General features: G+C 39.8%; 1 protein-coding gene across 1 annotated transcript in view; it reads left to right on the top strand.

Moving 5' to 3' along the window:
* NSUN6 (NOP2/Sun RNA methyltransferase 6) overlaps positions 1-19,168 on the top strand; it is a 55,119-nt gene that overhangs the window by 26,285 nt on the left and 9,666 nt on the right. Inside the window, exons 7-9 of the mRNA XM_004578561.3 lie at positions 4,327-4,446; positions 6,283-6,427; positions 16,085-16,233. Coding sequence (XP_004578618.2) covers positions 4,327-4,446; positions 6,283-6,427; positions 16,085-16,233 — 414 coding nt within the window. The remainder of the gene's footprint in view (positions 1-4,326; positions 4,447-6,282; positions 6,428-16,084; positions 16,234-19,168) is intronic.

Below are 19,168 nucleotides of genomic sequence, written 5' to 3'. Positions count from 1 at the left end.
GTTATTGTCTAGGAGAACTAGAAGAAAATTTGGTACACAAAAGTGAATTCTTGAGTTACCTGGTTTTTGGTGAATAGTGTGTGTGTGTGTGTATGTGTTTAAGATTCATTTATTTATTTTGAAAGAGAGAGAACATACTTCTATTTACTGGTTCACTCCCCACATAGTCACAACAGCCACTTGCTGTTAAGCCATTTACAGGGAGCTGATTTAGAAGTGGAGCTGTGTGGCTGACACTGAGGCGTAGCAAGCTAATCCTTGATCTGCAGGGCTGACATCCCGTGAGTGCTGGTTTGTGTCCTGGCTGCTCCCTTCTGATCAAGCTCCCTGCTTAGGGCCTGGGAGAGCAGCAGAGAATGTTTCAGGTGCTTTGGTCCATGCATGCTCTTAACTGCTGGCTTTGGATATGGTCTTTCAGTTTTGGCCATTGCAGCCGTTTGGGAAGTGGACCAGCAGACGGAAGATCTGTATTTCTCTCTGTCTCTCCTTCTGTGTGTAAACCTGCATTTCAAATTAAAAAAATTAAAAATTAAAAGCATACATACAAACAAATAGAGTTGATGAGATATGAGCCAGCATCCATAAGAGATGCTAGCATACAAGCTGTGGCTTCATCTGCTTTGCTACCATGTTGATGCTGAACAGTTGATTTCAAGAGACAGATGAGAGAAGAGAATCTGAAGGGCTTTAAATACACATTGCTTCCTGGATCCTTCCACTTGAAATAGTTTGGGGTGAGGTTGAGTCAGGAGCTTTTCCCCAGAGGCTGGCATTGTAGCCTAACAGGCACAACCTCTGCCTTTGAGGCCAGCATCTTTCATATCTCTCCAGTTCCTGTCGCAGTTGCTCGATTTCCAGCCTAGCTCCCTGCTAATACTCCGGGGAAAGCAGCAGATGGCCCCAATGTTTGACTCCCTCCATCCATGTGGGATGAGGCTCCTGGTTCCTGGTTTTGAATTGGCCCAGCCCTGGCTTTGAGGCCATTTGGAGAGTGAACCAGTTGGTGGATGATCTATCTCTGTCCCTCCATTCCTCCCTCCCTTGTCCGTCCTCTCTCTGTGTCTCCTTCCTCTGTGTCCTTCCCTCTCCACTTCTCCCCCTCTCCAGACTCGCTCGGTCACTCACTGTCTTTCTCTGTAGCCTGCCTTTCAAGTAAATAAATAAATCTTACAGAGAAAGGTTGTTTGAGGTAGCAAAAGTTTACAAACACTATGCCATAGCAATAGTACATAGCTAAATGCATTTTATAATCACTTGGGGAGATTTTAAAATTTGTGTTTGAAAGAGATTTTTATCTTAAAGATTTTTTAGTATTACTTGAAATGGAAAGTTTGATCTTCAGTTTGTTGGTTCACTCTCCAAATGGCTGCAATAAACAGAGCAGGACCAGTCCAAAGCTGGAGCTGGGATCTTCTTCTGAGTTTCCCATGTAGGTGCTCCACTGCTTTCCCTGGCCATTAGCAGGGTGTTAGTTTGCAGCTGGGACTTGAAGCAGTGGCTATATGGGATGCCAGCACTGCAGGCAGAGAATTAGTTTGCTAAAGAGATCTTAACTTGTGCTAGCTCACACCCGAAGGACCACAGTGTCTGGGCCTGTGCTGGGTCTGTCTGAAGCCTGGAACTAGATATTCAACATCGTCTCTTTTGTGAGCAGCAGGGCCCCGAATGTTTGACCTATCTGTTACTACCCAAGGTAAACTTCTGAGTGTCTAAAGCAGAACTGGGACTTGAACCAGGCATGTTGATAAGAGATCCCAACATCTCAAGCTGCATCTGGAACCCTGCATCCTGTGTGCACCCTTCATGGGGAGATTTAAGGCTGTTGTCCCATTGTGGAAAATTGTGATGGAACTCTTTTAGATGAGAACCAGATCTTTCATCCTAAATTCACCAACTGATTCTGTTGTGTAGCCAGAATTGAAAAATATCTACAGAAAGAGTAGATTGTGTTTTAGAAAATATTATTACCATTTGAATATTTAATGAAGCCTATTCGCATGTTATTTCATATACTCAATTTATTTCATGACCTGCAGTGTTTCTGAATATATTGTGTGTGTTCAGAAGTTGTTATCTGACCAGATCACTAATGTTGTTATTAGGAATGAATCAGCCAGCTGTCTTGAGATAAAAAATCGTCAGGTAGTTAGCAACCACACACCTGTTTTCAATATGGAGGTTACATTTTGAAGAATTTTTGGGATAGATCGAACTTTTGAGGTAAATTATCAGTTTTAGGTTTTTAATGTTCACAATTGAAGGATTGCTCTGGGTTTCTAATGATTTGTGTTTATTTTAATTCTTTATTTACAGAAGGAAAACTTTGGTTATTAAATACTCCTTTCTCACTGTTTTGCTTTTTCTGAAGTGATTTTGCATTTGAGAGAAATTACCTACTAGCTCTTTTTTTTAAAGATATATATATATATTTATTAAATTTTTAAAAAGATTTATTTATTGTTATTACAAAGTCAGATATACAGAGAGGAGGAGAGACAGAGTGGAAGATCTTCCATCTGGTGATTCACTCTCCAGACGGCCGGTACTGTGCCGATCCGATGCTGGGAACCAGGATCCTCTTCTGGGTCTCCCACACGGGTGCAGGGTCCCAAGGCTTTGGGCCATCCTCAACTGCTTTCCCAGGCCACAAGCAGGGAGCTGGATGGGAAGTGGAGCTGCCGGGATTAGAACCGGCACCCATATGAGATCCCAGCGCATTCAAGGCGAGGACTTTAGCCGCTAGGCCATGCTGCCGGGCCCTAAAGATATATTTATTTGATTAGAAATGCAGATACACAGAGAGAAAGATCTTCCATCTGCTGGTTCTTTCTCCAGGTGGCTGCAATGGCTGGAGCTGAGCTGACCGGGAGACAGGAGTTTCTTCTAGGTCTCCACGTGGATGCAGGGTCAGTGCCAAGGCTTCAGGGGAGTCCTTGAATGCTTTCCTGAGCCACACGCAGGGAGCTAGATAGGAAGTGGAGCAGCCGGAATGTAAACCGGCACTAATACAGACTTTAGCCACTAGGCTGTTGCACAGGCTCCTGCCTGCTAGTTCTTAATGTATTAATAACTAATGTATACCGATTTGGTGAAAATCAAGTGAACCCTTAAAGCTTTAAAAATGAAAAACTTCATGTTTACTAGCTTCTATTTTTCTCCTGTCAAATAATAAAAATTAATTATTTTGTGATACACTTATGTTATACAAGGCTGTCAATTGTCCTGTGTGAATTAATGATTTAGCATAACTTCTTCAGGTCAGGCTTATTTGAGTTTCATAATTTTTAATACATCTTCAGGTGTTAACCAGAAATAGCCAGAATTTTTTTCCTACTGAAATGTGGAAGATTCTTTAAAAAAATTTTAAAGATATCTTTTTTTTTCTTTGAAAAGTAGGTTTGCAGAGAGAGACAGAGAAAGATCTTCTGTTTGCTGGTTCACTCCCCAAGTGGCTGCAGCAGCCAGAGCTAAGCTGATCTGAAGCTGAAAGCCAGGAGTTACCTCCAAATCTTCCATGCGGGTGCAGGGTCGCAAGACTTTGGGCAGTCCTTGACTGCTCTTCCAGGCCACAAAGAGAATGGGAAGTGGAGCAGCTGGGGCACAAACTGGCGCCATATGGGGTCCCAGCTTATGCAAGGCGAGGTTTTAGCCACTGAGCCATCATGTCAGACCCTGTAAAATCTTAATCATATTTATAGCTTAGACCTCTTGGCTCCCAAAATACTGAGAGCTATTAATGTTAAAATATTGAAAGCCTTTAGAATTAAGAAAAGGTAATAAAATTTTTTTGCTCATACTCAGAAAATGCTGCTGTCAGGGAAGAAATATGGAACTGAGAAGTAAATTCTGCATGTTCATGTATAGGTGTTGTGTGTGTATGTGTGATTGTGCTTTCAGATTGTTGGATTTGTTGGAAATTATTTCCTGACATTACACAAAAACTGGAACCTTGGCATACTTAAGGATAATGTATGGATCCTGTCCAAAGATTTCTTCACGTTATTTGATTCTGAAATTAAAAGTGATTTAGAGAGGTGGGCATTTTACTTAGCAGTTAAATACACCATTGAGAGCTCATATCCTGTTTCAGAGTACCTGCTCCAGAGTCTAGCTTCCTGCCAGTGTGCACCCTGAGAGGCAGTACTTGGCCCTGCCACCCCTGTGGAAGACATGGACTAAATTCCTGACTTGCAGCTTCCATCTGTCCCAGTCCCATTTATTATGGGCATTTGGGGAGTGAATAGCAAGATGAGATTTCTTTCTCGATCAAAATAATCAGCATTTCGGATCAATCATTGTTAATTGTTTGCAGTTTTTTCTTTATAGAACTTACCATCTGCTGTAGTAGCTCACGTGCTGGATCCTAAACCTGGAGAGAAGATTCTAGACTTGTGTGCAGCACCTGGAGGCAAAACAACACACATTGCAGCACTAATGCATGATCAGGTGAGACTGCCTTCATTGCAAAGTACTCTCAACATGTTAAATATGTTAGTACCTGGTGAAACATACCGATATCAATAATTGAGTTATTTCACATTTAGCCAAAGTGAAAACTGTTTGTCATCCACCACAGATGTCAAATTCAGTTGACTTATTTTCTGTGGTGTTACTCCAGATGTTCGTGGGCCCCTAATTTGTTAACACTTTTGTAACAATAATTCATTCCTTACAAAATAAAAGAAAATTAATTTTTTCAATTTTGAAAATACCTTTATTTATTTGAGAAGTAGATAGTTAACCAGGAACTCAGTCCAGGTATCACATGTGGTTGGTAAGGAGCAAATTGTTTGAATTAGCACCACCGTCTCCCAAAGTCCGTATTAATAGAAAGCTGGAATCTAATGTAAAACTGGCTGTAGATGTGTCATGAGACAGTTTATCCATAAAAATCAAAGAGAAGGTCGTGAGTGCAATTATTGGTTGGTTAGTCGACCTGCTGAACAACTTGAAACTGTCTTCTGACATTTGTTTTCCTGGTAAAATAGGAAGCAAGGTCATGAGATGAGCATGGGCATAGTGCATAAAAGTTTTGAGAAGGAATAGAGTGTAAATCTGGAAAAATGGAAGTGAGAATGGCCACAGATACATTGTAAGACTCCTAAGTTTCATTAAATCAGAAATGTTTGAGTAAATGTGGTGAATTAATAGATTTGAAGTTGGTGAGTAACTGGTTTAACCATGATAGTGTTTTGTCATGTGCGTGTGTAAGAAAGAGAGGCTGTGGAGTCATTGTGACATGCCATGGAAAGTGAGATAGATTAAGAGTGTAAAAAAGACATAAAAAGGATAAGTCAGTAGAGTGGTTTGTTTTCTTTTTTTTTTTTTTTTTTTAAAGATTTATTCATTTTATTATAGCCAGATATACACACAGGAGGAGAGACAGAGAGGAAGATCTTCCATCCGATGATTCACTCCCCAAGTGAGCCGCAACGGGCCGATGCGCGCCGATCCGATGCCGGGACCAGGAACCTCTTCCGGGTCTCCCACGCGGGTGCAGTGTCCCAAAGCATTGGGCCGTCCTCAACTGCTTTCCCAGGCCACAAGCAGGGAGCTGGATGGGAAGTGGAGCTGCCGGGATTAGAACCGGCGCCCATATGGGATCCCGGGGCTTTCAAGGCGAGGACTTTAGCCGCTAGACCACGCCGCCGGGCCCGAGTGGTTTGTTTTCTGAATCAGCTTAGAGTTATACAATAATAGGAATTATTAGGAATGAAGGAAATTCAGCAGTTACCTTTCTGCTGTTAACTTACAAATAAGGAAGTTATTACCTGTCTGGAAGAACACTTCCTGACATAAAATAATCCTCCACAAGGTTTAGGAAAGCTCTTTTACTTTAGTTGATACACTTTAAAAAAAATATTTATTCATTTTTTTCTAAATTCTTGTGGTCGAAACAATTTTCTTGTAGCGTTAGCTTATGTTCTTCCAGATGTTTGCAAAGCACATCAAGTTAATGATGTGAAATGTTAACTTTTATGAATGTTTTAAAGTTTCCTTAGAAGGTTACATTTGCTACTCTTGGGTTTGAGTTTTGTTAACTAAAGTAGCCAATAAAGAGAAGGTTGATATTCTGGCAAAAATGGTTTTCTTGAAAGATTGGAGTATTTGATATAAATTTGATATACAGTTGGTTAATGTATTCAGCTTTAAAAATAGGGTTTGGAGGAAAGAGGCAAACCATAATTTTTCACTGATTTTTCCACATTAATTTTCTTGACTACTTTATATTTATACTTTATTGTTGTAATGTCTGTCTTCCTCCTTCCCTTCCATTTTTAGGGAGAAGTAATAGCACTGGATAAAATATCCAACAAAGTAGAAAAAATAAGACAGAATGCTTTTTTGTTGGGACTTAATTCTATCAAGGCATTTTGCTTTGATGGAACAAAGGCACTTAAAGTTGATAGGATCCAGAATATAGAAGGTGAGTTATTATTTGTTTCAGTTAATAAATCACAATTGTATTTACAGCATACAGTGTAATGTTTGACATGCATATGCAGTGTAGAATGATCAGAACAAATGAATAGATCACTTTTTGTTGTAAAACATTTGAAATGGACTGTATTAGCAATTTTGGAGTATAAAGTATTGCTAGCTATCCTGTACAATAAATCTCAAAACGTTATTCCTCTTAATAAAGCTTTGTAGTCTTTACGTGGTATCTCCTCATTTCTTCTTCATCCCCAGCCTTTGGTAGCTACTGTTATACTGTGTTTTTATGAGTTCAGTTTTTTAAGATTCCACATTTAACTAAGGCCATGCAGTATTTTTCTTTTTTGTGTATTCTGTCCTCTGGATTCACCTGTTTCATCAAAAAGACAATTTGCTTTGTTTTTTTTTTTTTTTTTAAAGATTGAGTAGTATTTCATTGTGTAACTGTACCACATTTTCTTTAGCTGTTAATTTGTAGATACTTGAACTGATTCTTTATGCTGGGCATTGTGTAAATAACATTTAATGAACTTGGAATTCACATATCTCTTTGATAAGTTGATTTCATTTCCCTTGTTTACATTTCAGTAGTAATATGGCTGGGTAGTTGTGTTATTTTGAGAATCCTTCTTTCCATTTTCCATAAAATCCTATTAGTAGGGCCCGGCGGCGTGACCTAGCGGCTAAAGTCCTCGCCTTGAACGCCCCGGGATCCCATATGGGCGCCGGTTCTAATCCTGGCAGCTCTACTTCCCATCCAACTCCCTGCTTGTGGCCTGGGAAAGCAGTTGAGGACGGCCCAATGCTTCAGGACCCTGCACCCACGTGGGAGACCCAGAAGAGGATCCTGGTTCCCGGCTTCGGATCGGTGCGCACCGGCCCGTTGCGGCTCACTTGGGGAGTGAAACATTGGATGGAAGATCTTCCTCTCTGTCTCTCCTCCTCTCTGTATATCCAGCTTTCCAATAATAATAAAATCTTTAAAAAAAAAAAATTAAAAAAAAAATCCTATTAGTAGTGTGCAGGCATTTGCTTTTCTAATTGCTCTAACCCAATTTTGCTCTGACCCAGCTCTGACTTTTGTTTTGGTAATAGCCTGTCTGATAAGTGCAAAGTAATGTTTCATTATAGTTTTTAATTGCACAAATAATAATTTGTGATGTTGAGCGTTTTTTTGTTGGCCATGTTTTCTTTGGAGAAATGTCTGTTGAAGTCTGCCCTTTTTTTAAAGATTTATTTATTTTATTGGAAAGGCTGATTTTACAGAGAAAAGAAAAGACAGAGCAAAAGATCTTCCATCCGGTGGTTCACTCCCCGAATGGGTGCCGTAGCATTGTAGCCATTTGGGGAGTGAATCAGATGGAGAATCTCTGTCCCTCTCTGTGTATTTCTGCCCTTTATAAATACAAAAAATAACTTTCTTAAGAGGGAAAAAGGTGAAAGGCGTCATATTGTTTTGCTTACACGTCTGAGGAGAAATGCCTTCAGGTTTTTTTTCCCATTCAGAATAATAACTGTTGGTTTAATTTGTATAGCTTTTATAATTGTAAAGTGTGTCCATTCATATCTAATTGGATAGTTTTATTATGAAAGGATGCTGACTCCTATTAAGTGCTTTCTAAATATCTATTGAGGCTAGTATATGGTTTTTTGCTTCATTTTGTGGATGTGGTATATGACATTGAATTCAAATATTGAACCATCTTTGTATCTGGGATAGATCCCATTTGATTGTGGTGTATGAACTTTTTCAATGTGTTATTAGATTCATTTTGGTAATATTGTGTTGACAATGTTGGCATATGTTCAAGGTTGTTAGTCTGTAGATTCCCTGATGCATTTAGTTTTTATCAGAGTGATACTGGCATTTTTTTAAAAATTAGTTGGCATCTGATACAATTTTGTGTTGGATGGTCCTCTGCCTGAGGTGCCAGCATCCCATAAAGGCACCAGTTTTGCATCAGCTTCCTACTTGTGACCTGGGAAAACAGTAGAGGATAGTTCAAATCCTTAGAGTCCTGCACTCATGTGGGAGACCCAGTGGACACACTTGGGTTCACCTCTGGTGCTTGTGGTCATTTGGGGAGTGAATCAGCAATTGCAACACCATTCTCATTCTTGGTAAAATTTGCCTTCCAAGTAAATAATAAAAGAAAAACAACAAAGTATTTGAATTCCATCCTTTTCCATATATTTGAATCGCTTAAAAAGTATTGGAGCTAACCAGTTCCTGTTTAAATGTAAAATATTTTAGTAAGGCCCTCATTTCTATAATGGAAGAATTAATTATTGCTTCAATCTTTTGTTATGCATCTGTTTAGAGATTTTATATCTTCTTGATTTAATTGTGTTGGGCTGTATGTATCTAGAAATTGATCAGTTTTTTTCCCAAGATTTTCCAGTTTGTTAACATAGTAAGTAGTTCTTCATACCTTCCTATGATCCTATGAGTATTGGTTATATTATCTCCTAGTTCATCTTTAATTTTGAGTTTTATGATTCTTACTGTTTCTTTAATTCTGACTTTGAGATTAGTTGTTTTTGTAAATATTTTAGTTGCATCATTGAATCATTTTTTTAAAGTACAAGCAATTACTGCCATAGACTTCTTTCTTATACTGCTATTGCTAAATTTGCAGGATTGGTACATTTGTTTTCATTTTCATTTGTTTCAAGAAAACTGATTTTCCTTTCTTCAAGGATCCATTGTAACATGTTTAATTTCCATGTATTCATATTTCTTTGAGAAGATATATGGCATAAGTCTTTAAAAATTTTACTGACACTTGGATTTTCCTTTCCGTATATCTGATTTTGCAATAATTTTGTTTTTACTGAGACTTGATTTATGGCTTAAAATACGGTATATCCTAGAAAATGTGCTAATTGGAAGAATATGAATTTTGTTAACTGTTGTGTGCCATATTCTTTCTTTATTTGTTTATTTTAGGTTTTCCATGGGAGATTTAGATGAAGCTCCCAGCTCCTGGCTTCAGCCTGGTCCAACCTTGGCCAGGTGGCCGAGTGGGAAGTGAACCAATGGATGGAAGATCTGTCCAACTCTGAATGCAATACTCTGTACCTGTCTGTCAGATTTATTTGCTCAGTAGTATGATGTATCTTTGCTGATTTTCTGTTTGCATAATCTCTGGGGTGTTGAAGTCTGTCACTAATATTATACTGAAATCTATAACTTTTTTTATTGGAAAGGGAGATTTATAGAGAGGAGATTCAGAGAAAGATCTTTCATCTGCTACTTCACTTTCCAAGTGGCCACAGCAGCCAGAGTTGAGCCGATCTGAAGCCCGGAGTCAGGAGCTTCTTCTAGGTCTGCCACGTGGGTGCAGGTTCCCAAGGCTTTGGGTCATCCTTGACTGATTTCCCAGGCCACAAGTAGGGAGCTGAATAAGAAACAGGGCTGCTGGGATTAGAACCTGTGCCCATATGGCATCCTGGTGCTTGCAAGGCAAGGACTTTAGCCATAGGCTACCGTGCCAGGACCGAAATCTACCCCTTTTTTTAGGTCTGATAGTATTTGCTATGTATATGTTGGTTATTTCTGTTATGTGCATCTGTATTTATTAATTTTTACTGTAAAATTTGTTTACATGGAGGGCATAGTTACCGAGAGACATGGAGGAACAAAGAGGTGTTCTGTTCACTGGTTCACTTCTCAGATAGCAGCAGCTACACAGACAGCCAGTCCAAAACCAGGAACCAGGTGCTGCTTCTTAGTCTCCCATGTGAGTGCAAGGTCCAGACACCTGGGCCATCAATACTTTCTCAGATTTGCAGGGAGCAGGATTGGAAGTGAAGCAATTAGGATTTGGACTGGTGCCCATACAGTATGCTATTGCTGCAGACAGCGGCTTTATGTGCTTGGCCACAGCAACAGCCTCAGTTGTTTTGTCTTGGTGTATAATGTCCTTTATCTTTTTATACTTTTTGATTTCAAACCTGTATTAGGTAACATGTGTATAGCCATTCTGGCTCATTTTTTCATATGTCCAGCCTTTTCATTTTCAGTATGTGTATCTTTTTACTGTACAGTTACTTTTTTTTTAAAGATTTATTCATTTTATTGGAAAGGCTGATTTACAGTAAAGGAGATATAGAGAGAAGGGTAATGCGTCCTCTGGTTCACTCCCCAAGTGGCCGCAACGGCCAAAGCTGAGCTGATCCAAAGCCAGGAGTCTCCCCTGGGTCTCCCACGCATGTGTAGGGTCAGGCTTTGGGCCATCCTTGACTGCTTTCCCAGGCCACAAGCAGGGGGCTAGATGGGAAGCAAAACAGTCTGGATGCAAACTGGGGCCCATATGGATTCCCAGCAAATGCAAGTCAAGGAGTTCAGCCACTAATCTATCACGCTGGGCCCTGAAGTTACTTCTTGTAGGCAGTTTGTTTTTTTAATCCACTCAACCAACCTTTATCTTTTAAGTGGAATTTAATTCATTTACATTTAAGGTTAATTTAGGTAAGAACTAATGTGTTTCATTTTATTAATTTCTACTGATTGTGTCTGCTGAGTTATGGATTCGATATTGCTCTGTGTCTTCACAATGCTTTCTTTTAATGTAGTATTCATTTCATGATTTCTATTTAAGGCTGGTCCCGCAGTGATGAATTCTTTCAGTTTTTGTTTCAGGAGAATTTTATGTCTCTGTCCCTTCTAAAGGCTGTTGTTGGTTGGGAATTCATTTTCTTTCAAGACCTTCAATGCATCAGGCAATCATCTTTTGGGCTATAGAGTTTCTGCCAAGATGTTTGCCACTAGTCTAAATTTTCTTTTACATATAACCTGATTTTTTTTTATTATTTCTTTGAGAGTCTGTCCTTTTGACAGTTAGACTATAATATGGTTTGGAGAAGACCTTGTTAAATTGAGTCTGGTTGGGTTCCTTTTGAGCTTATTGTATCTCTCTCTCTCTCTCTCTCTCTATGTATATATATATATATACATATATATATATATATATATAACTTTTTTGATGATCTTTACATAGTTGATTAGGGCGCAAAGGGTCAAGCGCTATAGGAAAGTGGGTATGACCACTGTTTCCACATTCATTTTCCCTTCCTGTATCTGGGGGAAGGGGAGAAACAGAGGGAGAAGCCACACCCACCCTCCCAACCATCCCAGGGTTCCAGATGTATGCCCTGAGGGTATGAGCTTATTGTATCTTGATGTACATGGCTCTTTCAGAACTTGGGAAATTTTCAACTTACTCAGTAGATTCTCAGTACTTTTCTCTTACTCTTCTCCTTTAGACACCACTGTAAAATGAATTTGTGCTTGCTTAACGGTATCCACAGGCTTTCTTCATTCTTTTTAATTATTCTTTTTAATTATTCTTTTTAATTATTTTCTCTGGCCATGTTGTCCTTCAGATCAGAAATCCTTTGTTCTGCTTGGTCTGTCCTGTTGTTTAAGGTCTCAAATATATATAAACACATTTATAGTTTTCCTGAGTGCATATTTAGCTTCAGAATTTATTCTTGCTTCTTGTTTTTGGCTATTGAATTTATCATTCATGTCATCTGCTTTTCCTCACATCTGTAAGCTGTGTTTGATCTCATTGAGTTTTTGGGGAGATCATTCTGAATTTTTCTCAGGCATGTCAGATTTCACTCAGATCTGATCTGTTTGTAGAGAACTGTTGTGTTCTTTTGGAGGTATCTTTTGCCAAGATGATATCTTAATAAATCCCCTCATCCACTTTTTTTTTTTTAAACAATTATGTATTTTATTGGAAAAGCAGATACACAGAGAGGAGGAGAGACAGAGAGGAAGATCTTCCGTCCGATGATTCACTCCCCTAGTGGGCACAACGACTGGTGCTGCGCCTATCCAAAGCCAGGAGCCAGGAACTTCTTTCTGGGTCTCCCATGCGGGTGCAGGGTCCCAAAGTTCTGGGCCATCCTCGACTGCTTTTCCAGGCCACACGCAGGGAGCTGGATGGGAAGTGGAGCTGCCGGGACTAGAACCGGCGCCCATATGGGATCCCGGCATGTTCCAGGCCAAGACCTTAGCTATTACACTATTGTGCCGGGCCACCTCATCCACTTTTTTGGGGGGAGTTGTTGTGGGGTGCAATAGAGATCACACCAGACAAGTCGAGGATGTGTTCAGGAGTCTTTATTAAGCAAGCTTGGTGATGACAGGGCCCTCTATACGTTAGTAAATGATAAGTCCGTATGGCAGTCCAGTCTGAATCAACCCTGAGGAGAACAAATGGTCATTACCCTGAAGTCCATCTGTTAAACTGAAGACCTGTGTCCAGCTTCCCCAGCAATGTAAGTTATCCTAAGAGAGAGACATGCAGCAAACCACCTGGACACACTTACAAAGCTGCAGACATTCACCTTTTCCTGGCTTCTCTGTCCACATTCTGACTGCTAGGCCTCACCTCTCCTGGAACTCTTACAAGTACACACATCGGAAATACAAAGCGTCTTAGTATTAATGTCTTCACTGACTCACCTAGGCTGTGAACAGAGTGAGGAATACAGACATACGGGGCCATGTTCAGGGGCTACCTGTCTTCAGAGTCCGTCAGAAAACCAGAGAGCAAACACATACTGGGGAGGCCAAGAGTCGGAGTGCCAGAGAAACGGAAGCATGCAGCCAGGAGAGCCAGCTTCTCCTCATCATGGGCCATTGTGGGGGCTTGCCAGGGGAGTGGTTATGCAGTAATGTAGTACTGCCCCTTTTTAGGTTCCAGGTGATGATAGGTGAACATCACAGCTGAGCAGAAAGGAATATGTTGGTGGGGGAGCTGTGACTTTTAAGCTGGTGACCCTGAACTAGTTGCCTAAGACTACAACAGAGGAGAAGTTATTGGAAGAGGTCATCACTTGGTTTATTGATCTGGCTTTGGTTCTAGATGAGGTCAGAATGTAACCTGTGAATGATTTTTTTGGGTGATCTATGAAAGCATTGTCTGTTAAAGCCATGCTTGTCTGCAGTGGATTTCACAGTTCTTAGTGTGACTGTGAACTGTGAGTGAGCTTCTGAAATTATGTGCCTTCAGCATTAATCCACACTTTTATTTTTTTGTAAGACTTATTTATTTGGTAGGTAGATTTTTTTTTTTAAGATTTATTTTTATTGTAAAGTCAGATATACAGAGAGGAGCTGGATGGGAATGAAGCCTCCAGGACTAGAACCGGCACCCATATGGGATCCTGGCATGTTAGAGGCGAGGGCCTTAGCCACTATTTTTTTTTTTAGAATATTTTTATTTGAAAGATTTACAGAGAGAATGAAAGCAGGAATTCTTTAGAAGAAACAAGCACTTTGCTTTTTTCATTTTTTTTATGATTTTTATTTTTTATTGGAAAGGCAGGTCTATAGAGAGGAGGAGGGAAAAAGGGAAAAGATGTTCAATATACTGGTTCAACCCCCAAGTGGCTGCAATGGCAGAGCTTAGCCAGTTCGAAGCCAGGAGCTTCTTCTGGGTCTCCTGCGTGAGTGCAGGGTTCCAAGGCATTGGGTCATCCTGTACTGCTTTCCCATCCCGTAAGTAAGGAGCCAAAAGGGAAAGCGAGTAGCTGGGACATGAACCAGTAACCGTATGGGATGCTGACACTTACATTTTAAGAATTTGACCATTGAGCTACCACACCAGGCCCAGCAATAGATCTTCCATTTGCTAGTTTGCTGCCTGAATGGCTACAATGTCCGGAGTTGAGGCCATCTGAAAGTAGGAGCTTCTTCCAAATCTCCCCTGCACACAAGTGCAGGGGCCCAGGGATGGACCATTCTCCAGTGCTTTCCCAGACCATAAGTAACAAGAGCCCAGATCCAAGCACTAGCAGATGTTAAGGTGAACTTGCCCCATTCCACAGAGTGAATACTGGATATGGTGCGATGCACACTAACAAGTGTGAGTCTGGTGCAGGTAGATTCTTACTTGTGTACTGAAGGGCTGTGTTTTGGTGACTCAGTGATATAGCACTAATGGTCAAAGTCCTGGAGCTCCAGGAGACCTGCAGGTCCTAACCCACAGCTCCACAGTGCAAGTGCCATGTTACTCAGGGATTGTGGACAGGCAGTCACCAGTCTGACGCAGACGAATCCAGGCAAAGTCCTCCAGATCCCACAAGTGAGTGTGAATTGTCCCAAATGTTCCAACACCAGAAGTCCCAGTGTCAGGTTTGTGAGCTACAGAGATTACCCTTGGTTTTCAGAGGATGTGTAAGGGTGATGCAGGGGCTTGTGTTCAACCTGTAGCACCCATGTGTAAGAATTGCAGAAGGAGCTTCTGTAGTGTCCTGGTCCTGTGGAATTGTATATAGAAACTAGCCCTGACAAACTGCAGACACTTCAGGAGTAGCTCTGGGGTTTATGGCAAGAACTCTTGTGGCTGCAGGAGTCAGGAGGTTCTGTTCTCTGCCCTGGAAAATGTCCTTGCTGTCCCTGGAGGATTCTGGTTGTGCAGGGGCTGTTTATTTCCTCTTAACATAGTTAGGATTTACCAGCTTCTCAGCAGCAGCTCAGGTCTGACATCATGGGCAGCGTGGATTCTGTTTTGGGAGCAGTTGTTTGGTGGATGCTCCGGGTTTGATTTAAAGTCCCTGTGGACTGTGGAATTCTACTGTAGTTAGGGCTGCTCCATCTGTGACAGTGCTGAGTTGCAGCATTTTCTGCTTAATTCTTCCTGGCAAGTGATTGCAAGAAGAAGTACGGGGCAGGAACAGCAGTGTGTCTGAGTGTATAGAAGAAAAAAGTAGCTTGTAATCTTTGTGGAAGGGATATATTAGTACTCTTGAGTTGATGGCTGGAGGAGCGTTGGTTACACATACAAGATGGATTAAAGAGGTTAGTGTGAGGAATTAGATATAAAAATAGTTGAATGCAGATATAAATGAACATTTATCCAATGGATGCTTAGATAAGACTAATAAACTCAATAATGAAGATTTAATGCTCAGTATTATGTTTAAAAACCTAAGACACATTAGCAGATTGTGCAATTTAAAATATGTAATAGAGGATAATTAATGTTCATGTTACACAAAGAGCTCTTTTAATTAGAACAAAACAACAGTGAAGAATATTTCCTTATTCAAAATCATATATATGATATATAAAATAAAAATCAGTTTTGATGGGGATTTGGGGAAAATAAGTATATTCATGAGAATGAAAATTAAAACGGATAGTTTTGGTAGATGATTTTTTTCCCTAGTGACTGCTAAAAACCTTGAAAACAACACTTTCTTGGAAAAGAATTTCTTCTAACACTATTGGTAAGAAGGCAAGGATAGCTATGTATGGTGACGAGTTACATTGGGCGTAGTTTAGGTCTAACAGCCTTGCAGTCCGAGAAGAGCAGTCGGGGATGCCGCAGTGAAGCTTGGGGTCGTGCGGAGCTTGCGAGATATTTTTTTAGATAAAAGGAGTGAAAAATAATGTCTGCTTACAGGTAGAAAGCATACATAAATATGTTAGTAGCTGGCCAGTTTTTTTCCTTCAGTAACATTAAATAGGTCAGAAAGCAGAATGAAGAAAATATGGAAATGAATCTGAAGGGAAACTTGGTGTAAGATTGAATGCTGGGGAGTGGATTATGACACATTCTGGATAATAGCTGAAACTGTTTTTGAATTGTTAAATAGTAAATGGTTCTGATTCTCTTCATAGGAGAACCTCCATTCTCGCCAGAATCTTTTGATCGAATTCTTCTTGATGCACCCTGTAGTGGAATGGGGCAGAGACCAAACATGGCTTGTACTTGGACATTGAAAGAAGTAACATCGTATCAGCCATTACAGAGGAAACTCTTTACAGTGGTATGTGATGATTCTTTGCTGTGATAAAAAAATTGAGTGTTTTTGCTTTAAATCACTTAGAATAGTGTTCACAGCAGATTATTTGTAACACTTAAGAGATGGAAACAGCTCAAAAGTCCATATGTACATATGGCATGTACATATACAATTCTGATACTTACTGAAATATTAATGAACCTTGAAGATATTAAGCTAAGTGAAATAAGCAAGAATTGGAGGAAAAACACAATTCCACTTACCTGAGGTAATCAGGCAAATTTATAGAAACAGTAGAACAGAGCTTTGTTGGGAGCCAGGAGTATGGGGGTAGAGATTCCGTTTGAGAACATGGACATGTTCTGGAGGTGGTATGTAGTAATAACTGCACAAATGTACTTAGCGCTACTGAATTGCATGATTAAAATGATAATTCATGTGTATTTACATATGCACAAAGACAGAGAAGATCAAGCTTTAAGTGTACATGGGGATTTCCTTTATGCTGATGTGTTAACATACCCAAGCAATGCTAGAACTAGTTGCTGAGACTTTTAATGAATCTCAGACATTCTGGTGCCTGGAAAAAAAAATTAATTGTTTATATATGGTTACTAATTGGTGAAAATAGGTGGATATGGGCCTGGCAGCGTGGCCTAGTGGCTGAAGTCCTCGCCCTGAACGCACCGGGATCCCATGTGGGCTCCGGTTCTAATCCCAACAGCCCCACTTCTATCTAGCTCCCTGCTTGTGACCTGAGAAAGCAGTCGAGGACGGCCCAAAGCCTTGGGACCCTGTACCTGCGTGGGAGACCTGGAGGAGGCTCCGGGCTTCTGGCTTCAGATCGGCTCAGCTCTGGCTGGTGCAGTGCTGCCCGTTGCAGTCAGTTGGGGAGTGAATCATCTGACAGAAGATTTTTCCTCTCTGTCTCTCCTCCTCTGTGTATATCTGACTTTCCAATAAAAGTAAATAAATAAATAAATAAATAAATAAATAGAAAATAGGTTGATGTAAAATATATTAGGTTTTGTAGGGTTCCTAGGTTATAAGTAAAAAATTTAATTGAGATAAACACATTTATAAAATTTAGACAGGACAGTGTCCAATGTAGAATATGGAAGAACTGTAAAAGCTTAACTTAACTGTTCTGTGGTACATTTCAAAAGAAGTCCAGATAGGACATTTGAAGATTTCTCTGAATCTTGCTAAAATAACTCAGTGACTATCACGGAGTGTAGGAAGCATTTGATGAAAGATGAATTATTTCCCTCCTGGCCTTCCAGGGTGCAACAATGGCTAAACTATAATTTTTCTTTTAAAGTTGTCTTTGAATTTGTTTTTACTCATCTTTACTCATCTCTACTGGTATCTCCTTTTGTACTCAGAGGTAGCACTGTTTGTGGAATATTTAGTTTTTTTATATTGTCTTCAAAGAATACATCCATGGAGTTAAAGCAGTAAACAAGAAAAATGAAACTGTACTTATAGCTGAAACACTTTGATTTGAAGGTAAAATTAGGATCCTGTTCTTGGAACTTGTTCTGTTCTTTTTAGGTCGTAACACCAAAAAAAAAAAAAAAAAAGAAAAATGAAAAGAATACTAGCATGAATAGGTATATATCATGAAAATGAATAGGTATCTTTGTTTAAGAAAGAATATCTAAATATAGCAGAATGGACAGATGGACTTTACAATCAGATATATATGATTTGAGCCAAGATCCCCCATAAAAATGACTTTTGGAACATTGGGAACTGGTGGCTATTGCTCTACCTAATAGGGATAACTCATTAAAAATGGTAACCTTACCTAGGATTTATTAAAGAAAATAATTTATTGGAAACAATCCAATAAAGTGCTTAACATAATAAGTAGTTTGCACATGATAAGTTTTAAACTTTGATCAGCATACCATAGTTAAAAAAAAGGTATATATGGATTTTTTTTTGAAGATTTATTGTTATTGAAAAGATACAGAGAAGAGGAGAGACAGAGAGAAAGATATTACGTTCGATGATTCACTCCCCAAGTGGCTGTAACGGCCAGAGCTGAGCGAATCTGAAGCCAGAAGCCTGAAGCCTCTTCCAGTTTTCCCACGCGGGTGCAGGGTCCCAAGGCTTTGGGCTGTCCTCAACTGCTTTCCCAGGCCACAAGCAGGGAGCTGGATGGAAATTGGGCTGTTGGGATTAGAACCGGCGCCCATATGGGATCCTGGCACGTTCAAGGCAAGGACTTTAGAGGCTTGACTGCCTACCATGCTAGGCCATATATGTTGTTTCTTAAGATTCTCACTAAAATTTTTTATTTTTAAATTTTTTTTATTTATTTTTTTTATTATTTATTATTTTTACTTCATTAATTACATTGTATTATGTGACACAGTTACATAGGTACTTGGGTTCTCCCCACCCCTCCCCAAACCCTCCCACCATGGTGGATTCCTCCACCTTGTTGCATAACCACAGCTCAAGTTCAGTTGAGATTCCCCCATTGCAAGCGTATACCAAACATAGAGTCCAGCATCTTATTGTCCAGTCAAGTTCAACGGCTTCTTAGGTATACCCTCTCTGGTCTGAAGACAGAGCCAGCAGAGTATCATCCCAGTCAATTGAAAGCTCCAACATACCATCAGCAAAAATTTACATCATTATGGAATTAATTGACATAGTAATGAGTAACCAATATGTTAAAAGTAAATGCGAGTTCTTAACCACCTTCTGTGACCACCTCACCTACACTTCAATTTTAGTTTATACACAACATATAACATTCATAACATAACATGTTATACATAACATCATATCATCTTAAATTAAGGCAAACATGTGGTATTTAACCTTTTGGGATTGGCTCATTTCCCTTAGCATTATGGTTTCCAGTTTGGCCCATTTGGCCACAAAGAACTGCATTTTGTTTTGTTTAATAGCTGAGTAGTATTCCATGGAGTAGATGAACCAT

The sequence above is a fragment of the Ochotona princeps genome, chromosome 10 (genome assembly GCF_030435755.1).
Source record: "Ochotona princeps isolate mOchPri1 chromosome 10, mOchPri1.hap1, whole genome shotgun sequence".
NCBI classification, from domain to species: domain Eukaryota; kingdom Metazoa; phylum Chordata; class Mammalia; order Lagomorpha; family Ochotonidae; genus Ochotona; species Ochotona princeps.
This window is presented reverse-complemented; position numbering and strand designations above follow the sequence as displayed.